The sequence below is a fragment of the Halichoerus grypus genome, chromosome 1 (assembly GCF_964656455.1).
Source record: "Halichoerus grypus chromosome 1, mHalGry1.hap1.1, whole genome shotgun sequence".
NCBI classification, from domain to species: Eukaryota; Metazoa; Chordata; class Mammalia; order Carnivora; family Phocidae; genus Halichoerus; species Halichoerus grypus.
This window is the reverse complement of record NC_135712.1, coordinates 47,366,876-47,379,535: the sequence shown is the minus strand read 5'-3', so window position 1 is coordinate 47,379,535 and position 12,660 is coordinate 47,366,876. Positions and strand designations below refer to the sequence as shown.

At 38.8% G+C, this 12,660-nt stretch overlaps 1 protein-coding gene across 4 annotated transcripts in view; it reads right to left on the bottom strand.

The window, feature by feature from the left end:
* Window positions 1-11,590, bottom strand: part of TBC1D23 (TBC1 domain family member 23) — a 55,431-nt gene extending 43,841 nt beyond the window's left edge. For 3 of the 4 annotated variants that reach the window (XM_036109705.2, XM_036109704.2, XM_078063234.1), the window contains exon 1: window positions 11,338-11,590. Coding sequence is in view for 3 of the 4 variants with exons in the window: in XM_036109704.2 (XP_035965597.2) it covers window positions 11,338-11,390 (53 nt within the window). In the remaining variant the exon portion in view is untranslated. The remainder of the gene's footprint in view (window positions 1-11,337) is intronic. The other variant, XM_036109703.2, reaches the window with a different exon arrangement.
* Window positions 11,591-12,660: the final 1,070 nt, after the last annotated feature.

Sequence of the window (12,660 nt, the reverse complement as noted above, 5' to 3'; positions counted from 1 at the left end):
CAGATAAAGAAGATGTGGTGTTTGTGTGTGTGTGTGTATATATATATGTATATATGTATATGTATATATGTGTGTATATATATATATACACACACACACACACAATGGAATATTACTCAGCCATCAGGAAGGATGGATACTTAGCATTTACATCGACGTGGATGGAACCAGAGAGTATTTTGCTGAGCGAAATAAGTCAATCAGAGAAAGACAATTATCATATGGTTTCACTCATATGTGGAATATAAGAAATAGTGCAGAGGATCATAGGGGAAGGGAGGGAAAACTGAATGGGAAGAAATCAGAGAGGGAGAAAAACCTGAGAGACTCTCTACAGGAAACAAACTGAGGGTTGCTGGAGTGGTGGTGGGTCGGGGGATGGGGTAATTGGGGGATGGGCATTAAGGAAGGCACGTGATGTGATGAGCCCTGGGTGTTATACGCAACTGATGAATCAATGAACACTAGATCTGAAACTAATGATGTACTATTGTTGGCTAGTTGAATTTAAATAAAAAAAAATCTAATCCATTACAAAAAAAAAAAGACCACATGGGACCTAGAATATACGTTAATCACCTAAACTCCAAAGAGTACAGAGAAACTATAGACAAAAACCAATTACCAATTTTTTTCCAATTTTTAAAAATTAATTTTGTATCTTAAAGTGATTGGGGTCTAAGATATATTATTGTTTGATAAAAATAAAAATTTAAAAGCTGCACTATTAAGGAAACCAATAAAAGCCCAATAAAATATCCCTGCTATGTAAACATCTTAAACATGTTATTTTTACTGTATAGGATATTGCTCAAACTTCTGAGTCTGCTAGCAGTATTAAACAGAGCCAAAAGATAAAATGGACTCAGAACTTACAGCATTCAAAAATATAAAGAACAATATAGCCTGTGATTACTGTTCCCTCAAATATTTCCACATTTGCTTATTTAAATAGGTCCTATACATGACCTACTCCCATTCAAAGTACTCTCTCCCCCTCCTTTTCCAGTTCAACTCCTTGCAAACAGTAATCACCACTCATCTCTACTTACTCTCTCCTCATTCACTCAAACCCTCCAGCCTTTTCCTGAACTGCTCCAAAAAGTCATTAATCATCTATCTCAGTCCTTGTCCTCTTTACATACTCTGCAAAGTAAGATTCTCTTCTTAAAACACTCTCCTTAAGTTTCCGTTACTTTCCTTTTTTTTTTTTTTTAAAGATTTTATTTATTTATTTGACAGACAGAGACACATTGAGAGAGGGAATACAAGCAGGGGGAGTGGGAGAGAGAGAAGCAGGCTTCCCGCGGAGCAGGGAGCCCGATGCGGGGCTCGATCCCAGGACCCTGGGATCACGACCTGAGCCGAAGGCAGACGCTTAACGACTGGGCCACCCAGGCGCCCTCCGTTACTTTCCTATACCTCTCTCTAACCCTTGTTCTGAATTTTCTTTCCCTGCCAAAAGTACTCTTTTATTCAAACCTTCAATAAATATATATTGAGCACAACTACCTGCTAGCCACTGTGCGAGGTACTGGAGATCTAGCTGGTGGTTCCAAGTTTTATCTTAAGTCCTATTATTTGAAACCCACTCAAAAAAGTTGGGAACAGCTCCTTCTGAAGTGCAGTCTGTTTGGATTTGTCTGGAATGTAAATCACTATGAGCACAGATTAAACCATGACAGGCCAGCTTGCCTACATATATATTACATCCAGGCATAAGCCTCTGATCAATTACTTAAAACTCAAAAATGACCAGCTAACTAGTTCTAAGCACCAGCCCCAGATTGTGTAACAGTGTCAAGTTGCACATGTGAAGTTGTGGTTTCATGACTTACTTTGTGCCACCTTATTTCTGGTTATTTCTTAACGCCCAGGTCCTGACACATCAGCATCAAAATTTTTGTCTGAACTTATTTTGCTACTATTGTTAGCAAACTGGTTACAAATTACTATCACACCAATACTCCTTAATTAGTTCCTGAATATTTTGTGTGATATTTGGTAGAAATGAAAATAAGACAACTTTGTTACACATTCACTCCTACAGTAGATATGAAGCTCAATGACCATTATATGTACTGTGTAACTTATTTTTATTTTATTTATTTATATATTTTTTAAGTAAGCTCTATGTGGGGCTTGAACTCATGACCCCAAGATCAAGAGTCCCATTCTCTACCAACTGAGCCACCCAGGAGCCCATGTATAACTTATTTTTAAATACCAATCTCAAACCATCAAAACTTTTTTTTAAGAAAGGTTTTTTATTTTTATTTATTTATTTATTTATTTAGAGAAAGAGTGAGCAAGCTGGAGAGTGGGGTGGGGGAGGCAGAGGAAGAGGGAGAGAGAGAATCTCAAGCAGACTCCACACCCAATGTGGAGCCTGATGTGGGGCTCCATCTCACAAACCTGAAATCACGACCTGAGCCAAAATCAAGCATCAGATGCTTACCCAACTAAGCCACCCCGGTGCCCCTCAAACCATCAAAACTTTTTTTTAAGACTTTTTAAATTTATTTGACAGAGAAAGAGAGAGAGACAATGAGAGAGGGAACATAAGCAGGGGGAGTGGGAGAGGGAGAAGCAGGCTCCCTGCCAAGCAGGGAGCCCGATGCGGGGCTTGATCCCAGGACCCTGGGATCATGACCTGAGTCGAAGGCAGACGCTTAACGACTGAGCCACCCAGGCGCCTCCATCAAAACTTTCTAACAGCAAACAGTATGAGACATATTAAGAAATGACCATGACACCTTACAGTCTATGAGAACAAAATATGGTAATTACGAAATCTTGATGTTATCTGGGTTTTTGTCAGAAGCAGACACACTTATTACAGCATTTTAATAAGTTGTATATTTGAATGCCAAGAGAAAAAAAAATCCCATTCACCGGGTTGAGAAAAAAATTAGTGAAATTTTGTATCAGGATCAGATCCACAAAAGCAGCTTTGGGAGATTCCCTTGCCAAATAATATAACCCTCTCCAGAATTTTTATTTAAGCAGGATCTTGTGCCAAGTAAAGAAGGTGTAAATCTAGTCCTCTATGCTTGACAAGCCGAACATGGTATCTACAGTATTTCAGCACTGTGCAAAAGGCAAAGGAGACAGAGATCATAGAACGCTGCTCTGTAAACTACTAAAATTAACTACAAATGGAACAGATGCTTTAAATCTTCAGACTTATTTTTGATCCATAATCCATGTAGATCAAATTGCACCAATGGTACCAATGGGGTGTGCCCCTTCTGCTAAGAAAAAACTCAGGAATTTTTGCCTAAGCAAAAGAAAAAAAAAAAAGCAGCTTAAGCAGCTTCTCATAACTTTTACTCTATGTATAATGTTGCAATGCATTTGCCGTAAGCCTTTGCTTGCATAATGGAAGAATATTTTCTTTACTAATGGGAAGTTGACTTTAGAGAGTACTCCAAAGTCTTTCCTCTTTCATGCTTCCTCAAAATAAAAAATCCCTAATATACTGTTCTTTTCTATACATAAGAGGTGACTTTCCAGCACTCCTTTTTTTGAATATTTTATTTATTTATTTTTGAGAGAGAGAGCAGGTGTGTGTGTGGGGGGGAGAAACAGACTCGCTGCTGAGCCCAGAACTCAATGGATGTGGGGCTCCATCTCAGAAACCTGAGATCATGACTTGAGCTGAAATCAAGAGCCAGGCGCTCAATCAACTGAGCCACCCAGGCATCCCGACTTTCCAGCACTTTCAATGCACAAAGAAATGCACCAGGTTTCCCCCACCCCACCAAAGCAGTAGTTTACTTGGAAAAGAGAGTATGTCCTTTGCCCAAGAGAACGAATAGGATGAAAACACCACAAGTCAACATAAAACAGCACATTACTTATTTCTATCACAAATTTCAAACTTATCCAAAATGTAATGAGAAAAGAAACACTACCAATATTCCTTTCCTTGAAACCATCATTTTAGAAAATAAAGGAACACTACTACAAATGAGGTGACAACACTGCACGTCTTTCCAAGGGTACTTTACCAATGGAGATTAGTATGGCAAAGAAATACACAATAGATTTTTTTTTTAACTTGCATTGCAATCATCAATGATAATTTGATTAAAGAGAATCTCATTTACCTTTGTGTCAGTGGTTAAACCTAAATAGAATCTACAATATAAAGCTCAAGAATTGCTAGTATTTAATTGCACAGCTATATGAGATAAATACATTCTTCTATGGGTCACTTTTATACTTCAAAACAAACGTTAGAAACTCCTGAAAGGGGAAAGTAACCACAAGAGAGCTATTTTAAAACCAAGTTTCTTGGGGCACCTGGGTGGCTCAGTTGGTTGAGCATCTGCCTTCAGCTCAGATACTGATCCCAGGGTCCTGGGATCAAACCCTGTGTCAGGCTTCTTGCTCAGCAGGGGAGGGGGGTCATCTGCTTCTCCCTCTCCCTCTGCTCCTAACCCCCCCCCTTGTGTGCTCCCTCTCTCTCTCTCAAATAATTAAATAAAATCTTTAAAAAGAAAAAAAAAAGTTTCTTGTTTCTCCAATATCCCTGAATAAAACAGAAAAATTACTGAGCTGATGAAGTTACTAAACTGTATAATTACTTCTATTTTCTAATTAAATATTACTATGTTCTCACAGACTGTAAATAATAATTCTATTTTATATATGATATAGGTACATGTAATATAATTATATTACTTACATAACGTACTTAACATAATTACACAAATACATTTAAACACATAATATCAGATATGTACATATTATCTAAATGTGAATATATAAGCATAATATCTCAAGATCAAAAACTAATCTATTTATTTTTGGCAAGGGTATAAGAATACATTATGAAAACTAAAGAGCTTTAAAGCTATAGTATATAATGCTCTGTATCACATCCCACCGTATCAATCATGAATTGTCCCTTTTTGTGTATATAAGACAGACAATGTGGTACACAGCTTATGCATATCCTTAGTTTTATAGGTGCCACAGATACATATGTTCAACAATGCATATGTTAGAATAGTGTGCCTTTCAAAACACAAGATTGAGTACAGACTAGCACATTTTAATTTTTATTTATTTTTAGTTTTTTTAAGTAGGCTCCACACTCAGTGTAGAGCCCAACAGAGGGCTTGAACTCACAACCCTGAGATGAAGACCTGAGCTGATATCAAGAGTCAGACGCCTAACTGACTGAGCCACCCAGGTGCCCCAGAACTAGCGTATTTTTAATTGGGTTCTCTCTAGGTGTCAAGTTTAAGTATATGTGAAATACATAATATATGCAATCAACTTAGAAAGAACACAGGCCTGAAAGAGATAGAAGTTTAAGTCCCAGATTTTCCACTAACTGGGTTTGTCATCTGACAATCCTAAGCCTGTCTTCTCATCTCTAACCAGAAAACTACAATAATTCATAACTTCCCCTTCTCATAGAATTGTTGTAAAAGCCAAATGAGATAGTATATATGAGCATCACATAAGAGATAAAGCCCTATGCAAACATATAGTATTTTTCTTATATCCTGCTAAAATTATTAAATATCACCATAGCAACTAGTTTTATGTAACAACTGCTTTAAAGCAAGAAAAGCACATACTACAGCATTCCCACCCAACTATGAAATGCTGTCAGCTTAAGGGTAAGAAAAAACTTCTTTAACTCTCAAGAAAAAGAGAGGAAACTTGAAACAAATGATTTAATGATTTAATTACTGATCATTTTCTCAGCTCAGGTCAGAGGTTAGACAGACTCTTAAAAACAAATATACATGAAATTTCAGGAAATAGGCTTTTTTTTTAATTGGCTCTTAACTTACTGCTCTTGCATTTCCACAAGAAACAATTTGTTCTTGTAAGCCTAACATGGGACTGATTTATTCTTCATTCATAATTCTCAATATCTAAATAAGTTACTTCAAGCACTGTCCCCTTTCAAGCTATATAATCCTATTCAAGCAAGTGAAAACAATGCAACTTCTGGCTTCTGGTTTTAAATCTGTCTCAAATTTTTTCTAAAACACCACACAACAACTTGAATATAACCAGTATTTAGTTAATGTCTGCTGAATGCTTTGCTAAACTCTGTTTTGCTTTTTGAGACATGAGGGAAGCCACTGTTTTTAGTTTATACCAAGTAGAATCCACATTTTAGCATAAGCAGCAGAAATGATTTGCCACACATAGTTTCTCAATTCTGTTCAGAAGACACCTACTCATAAGTTGGCTGTGTACTGCAGCACACTTAACAGGGTGCTCCAGAATTACCTGACTTGCCTCTAAGCTAGGGAATGCACCTGTACTCTTTACAGTAAGTACAAATAAAGGAAAATAAATTAACTGAACACTTTTTTTTTGGCATGCAGAAACCAGTTACTAACATCCACAGGAGCAAAATCCTAGAACTGAATTATTATTTAGGAATTACCTTTAAAAACAGGGGCGCCTGGGTGGCTCAGTTGGTTGGGCAACTGCCTTTGGCTCAGGTCATGATCCTGGAGTCCCGGGATCAAGTCCCGCATGGGGCTCCCTGCTCAGCGGGGAGTCTCCTTCTCCCTCTGACCCTCCCCCCTCTCATGCTCTCTCTCTCTCATTCTCTCTCTTTCAAATAAATAAATAAAATCTTTAAGAAAAAACAGTAAAATCTGAATTATAAGAAAAACATTAATGTAAACAGTATAAACAAAATAAATCTTAATTTCTTTTTTTAAGTCTTCTTAATTTCTAATTATTGTCTGCATTCTGCTTACAATTTACAAAATCAAACAGCTGTCACTTAAAAACCCCTAATTCAAAACAATAAGGCTTATTTTCCTTTTCCTTTTCTTCAAGGTAATACCTAGTCTGCCCAGAACCACAAGCTGCTAATATTCCTCTTAAACAACGAGTCCCATTCTCTTTCATATTAAATGTATTTCTTATATGTAAATATACTGATTATATCATGTCTGAAATTGCAATCACCTACTCCTTAAATCTCTCCTCATATTTCAATGCTTATGAAATGGGAAGCACTGAGAACACTATTTACAAAGTGCACAGAACTTTGAAAAAGACCCTATTATTCCCAAAACAATTCTATTCACATTTCAAATGAAAAATAAAAGCTTCTTTATGAACTGCTTTTACAATTTTATGAAAAGTTTAGCAATAAATTATAATCATGATTTTAAAGTGAATATTGTAGGGCGCCTGGGTGGCTCAGTTGGTTAAGCGACTGCCTTCAGCTCAGGTCATGATCCTGGAGTCCTGGGATCGAGTCCCGCATCGGGCTCCCTGCTCAGCAGGGAGCCTGCTTCTCCCTCTGACCCTCCCCCCTCTCATGTGCTCTCTCTCTCTCTCTCTCAAATAAAAATCTTTAAAAAAAAAAAAAATAAAGTGAATATTGTACAAAAATTTTAAACTAAACTCAGGATACCAACAGTTGTTGTAAAATTAATATCTATATAAAATATATTTTTTAAATTATGACTTTAGATGTTTAGGCCTTATGTCATGAAGAACACCTCAGAAAATGAGAAACTTTTGTTCAAATCCAAGGCTGACTGCTTCAATACCGAGAAGAGTAATTATCAATCTCTGAACTGTAAAAATTTAACATTTGTTTGATTTTTACAAACCAATAGCTTGTTTAAATTTAAATAATTTCAAACTCGCGGGCACCTGGCTGGCTCAGTCAGTAGCACATGAGACTCTTGATCTCAGGGTCATGAACTCAAGACCCATATTGGGAGTAGTTTACTTAATAGAAAAAAAAAATTTTTTTAATAATAATTTCAAACTCGCTATAAACATTTTTAAAAGATTTCTCCACACCCTCTGAGCTTACGTGGCTGCAGTTTCAGAAAGTTAGAGAGCTATTTTCTGAAAAGGTGAGCATACAAGCAGACGATTACACAGTTCACAAAAACAATGGAGTCAGAAAATGTATATGAAATGACAGGTTGGTATGTTATTGCACATGATTTTACAAAAGTCATTCAGACAATAAACATCTACTGAGCCACCTGCTATCAGCCACTGCCCTTGAGAAGTTCACTATGTAAACAGCAATGATAAATCATGTAATCAGATAAATTACAGCATAATGTGTTAGGGGAAAAAATATAGCAGGTAATATATAGAGATAAATTCCTCTGGCCAAATTTTGAGCTATACATCATCTAGAACCTTGCTAAAGAGTATGGTCCATGAACCAGCAGAATTGCCATCACCTAGAAGCTAGTCAGTCAGAAATCTCAGGTCCCAAGCAAATCTAGTGAATCTACATTTTAACAAGATCCCCAGGTAATTCTAACGCACATTTAAATTTTGAGAAGCACTGGCCTGGAACATAACTGAAAATATGCAAGTGTCATCTTGTACTTTTAAGATCTTTGGGCCCCATCCTGAGCCATTTTACAAATGTATACACAATTTTAACATGGTCAGCTACCTAGTTTCACAGATTAAGAACAAACTGGGAAATACCACTAACAAAGAAAGAAAACAGAAAAAAACTAACAAAAAGCAATCTCAAAAAGAGATGGTTGTATGGGGCCATTTAACATAGCAACAATCTACCCTTTCTGCCTAGATAGGTCTCACTATAATACAGAAGTATAATAGTAATTGATATTCTTAAATGTGCCTCCTCTAACTAGACCACAAATTCCTTGAGGACAGGGACCTAGTTTTATTCTTACACATTTATATCTGTAAACTGAATGACCCTAAGTCACTGAGCTAAGTTCCAGTTAGGCAACGAGATATGTAACACATTTCAGAAAAAGTTACAATAAAAATGTGACTTGGGGCGCCTGAGTAGCTTAGTCGGTTAAGCATCTGACGCTTGATTTCAGCTCAGGTCATTATCTCAGGGTCAAAAGATCAAGCCCAGCATGGAGCCTGCTTAAGATTCTCTCTCTCCCTCTCCCTCTGCCCCTCCACCACCACCACCACCACACACACTCTCCAAAAAAAAAAAAAAAAAAAAAAAAGTGACTTTTTTTTGGAAAGAGTAAACCCTGCCCATTCCATAACAATCCATTCACTAGTCTAAGAACAGAGGCTCTACCAAATCTATGGCTCCAAATCCAAATGTCTTCTCTGATTGTATTCAAACTCACTCCAAGGGGACACCCCAGAGTGGAGTAAGCAGAGAAAAAGGAGAAAGATTACATGAGAATGGAAGGAGAGCAGAAATCACGGAACACCTCAGGGTTCCTCCATTCATGAAAATATAAACAACAAAAATTGAAAGTCACACAAAAGATACAACAACCCTAGAAGAGAACAAATGCTACCTTTAACAACCATTAGCTCCATGTTCCTTGCCTCTGTGAATCAGGCTCATATTCACAATCCTCCTAAGAACTTCTCAAAGATGCTTTAACTCTAGAAACATTTCTCATGGCCTCCAATAAACTGAACAGAGGAGGTTTATGATACAAAAATTCACACTTCCAAGACAGCAAATTTCATGAAGTTCTAGTCCTCACTCTCCAAATAATCATTAGTTTTCTTGCCTATGTCCATACTCACACAATTACTCCATTCAGAGGCCTTTCCCATCTGTTAATCTGAATGCACTATCCAATGTTAGCCACTAGCCATGTGTGGCTATTTAACACTTGAAATGTGGCTAGATCCAATTGAGATGTAGGATAAAGGTAAAATACATGTTGAATTTTGAAGACTTGTTACCAAAAAAGATGTAAAATTATCTAATTGGTTTCTTTGTATAACAATGATATGTTGAAATAATATTTTGGATATAATAAAATAATTTCAACTGCTTTTTGTTTTAGTTTTTAATGTGGCTACTAGAAAATTTTATATTATAGGGGCACGTGGCTGGCTCAGTTGGGGGGACATGTGACTTGTGATTTCAGGTTGTGAGTTTGAGCCCCAGGTTGGGTGTAGAGATTACTTAAAAATTAAAAAAATAATAATAAATCTTAAAAAGAAAATTTTAAATTACATATGTGGCCCACATTATACTTCTATTGGACAACACTAGTCTAAATCCTGTTGATTCTTCAAGGCCTAATTCAAACACCTTTGCTTCCATGAAGCTTTCTCCAATAACGGCAAATGAAGTGGCTTCTGCCCACCCCCCCACCCCCCCCACCCCCCCGGAAATCCCATAACACTTTCACTCACATTCCCAAAGAGCTGGATCAATTTTACCTTGTTACTTAGTGTAAATGTCACAGCTCCAATATAAGCAAATTGAGAAAAGAAACTACACGTAGGTCACCGTAAGTTTTCCTCTTACACCCTGGAGAGTACATGCATGCACTAAGGTGATACTGGATGTCTGCTAATTGAGAGTTGAATTTCTCAGTTACTATATTATCTATCCCTTTCAATGATTTCCATTTCTTTCTCAAGGATTAAAGTCCATGTCTAAAATGTCCTGTATAATTTTAGGCAAACAGCTTTATTACATGAGCTGTATACATGTCATGTGATGAAAAAGCAAATCTAAAACTATCTAATACATGTGGTCAATATACTTAAATATAAAAATTCAAAAAGCCTCTAAGGGTTTCATATTTTTTTATGATACTGTCCCTAAAAATGTATTTTAAAGATCAACTATTTCAAAAGTAGGAGCCTTTCCCAAAGATTAACGACACTGGGTGACTAAAGTCCACCGAAAATTATTGGAGGTCCCTCCCCCCCACAACCCTGAGTATAAGTCAGGCAAGCACGCAAAGGCTTGGGAGCAGCAAGAGCAATGTCCAGAAAGCATCCAAAGCTGTAAAGACTGAGCTGTGAGGAAAGTGGTCGGAAGAAAAAAGACGACTTGTGTGAGACGAATAGTGGGAACTGTTGAAATGCAAAACAAGAAATAAAAACTAGAATAAAAAATATCTCAACTCTGTGGGAGGGATCCTCCCTGGGTGTATCTCTCAACCTCTCAGGCAAAGGTTGCGGTGGTAATTTCAAGTGCCTTGTCTTCAAATGGTATTCTAGCGCCTCAGATCTATATCCACGCAACTTCCTTCCGAACCAACCTACTCTAACTCCCAGGGCCACATATTCCGGCCAAACCCAGCCCTGAAGCCACCCTCTCCAGCACGTTTTGGACCGGTGAACGAAACAGGAGGACCGAACTGAGGCCCAGTACCTGGGCGACACCCCTCTCCCTTGGAGTCGGGCCTCAGCCCCTCTGGCTTGACGGAATTGGCTGAAAGGACCCGGCCGGCAGAGGGGGCGGGGCAGGGCAGTGGACTTTGTCCAGGACGGGTCTTCCCGTTCCACGCTGGCGCCTGCCAGTGCCTCAAGGACGGGCAGGATGGTGAGAAGGAAGAACAGAGGGGCAATAAGAATCAACCCTGGGCTTTCACTCACCAGCCGTCACTGCTTGACGTTGGCCCTAGTAGAACCTCTTCTCCTTCCGCCATTGCTGTTGACGTCCACGTCACTTTGCCGAAAAGTGGACCCGGCGCCGGGACCGACTCGGAGACCCAATGTCGTAAAAGATTCTCGGAAGTCTGGGACTGAGCTTCTGGAGAGGAAAAGAAAGAGGGAGGAGGCAAGAGACGGGAGGAACGCAACGTCACGACATCCCCACGGCAAAAGGCAGCTTGGGGGAGGAGACTCAGTCAAAGCTGTTGCCCTTTCAAAGACTACATGTCCCAGGATGCCCCGGGGACCCGGACGGAATGAGGGAGTAGGGAGAGTGGGCGGAGCTTGATGAGGGAGCGTGACCTGGTAAAAGGCCCTGTGAGCGTCGTTTTTTAGCGTCCATTTGGCTTCTTCATTACGTCTTGGCGTCCTTCTTAACAAGATCAGAATTGGGAGTCCTAACTAGTGGAGAGAGTAGGAGAGGGGGGAATTCCACAGGGAAGGTGAAGGTAGGAGGATAGCCACACTTTAGTCATTTCCTGCTGTAACAACTCGGTTTGCGGAAAGAGTTGGGTGTAAGAAAGGTCACGCCCACCCCTATTTGTGGGGCGCGGTCAAAAGTACAAATGGAGGCCGCATACTTTATGCCTGAATACTTAGAAGTTGTTTGAAGTTGAAGTTGTTTGAAAACAAGCGCTAAAAATAAAGGAAATATGCTCCAACCTCCCACCTTTATATGTATCTTCCTAATAACCTGGAAGGTCAAATCCAAATTCAGATATCTAGACCTCCTGGAGTCCCAAATAGAGCTGCCACATTTCTTCTCTTCCCACCCTACTTCCTTTCCAGTTCACTCCACAAGTATGGGCACCTTGGCCTCCACGTCCAAGCTCGGTCCACACCACCACCATCAAAGCAGCAGCCTCTTGTCTCCCCTTTACCATCCGGGTGGGCACAAACTCAGGAGGATGGACCTAGGGAAACGCTTTTGCAAGCCTTGAAACCAACACCGATGAAGTAGAGATGCATGTAGCAATATGAATAAATCGGAAAAATATAATGTTGAATGGACAAAACGGATTGCAGAAGTTTAGGTAAGGTATGGTGTCATTTATATTTGGTGTTAAAAATAGGCAAAACAATATGCTGTTTATGAATAGATGCATATGTGCTTTTAAAAATGAAGGGGAAGGGGAAGGATAGAAAAACTGGAATGGCATTTCTCATACAGCCAGACATTAGTTAAAGCAGTGAAAACAGATTTTATTCAGAAACTACTGACAGTACGGGAAAGAGCTGAGCTCTGTTCCAATTGGTGCAGAGGTG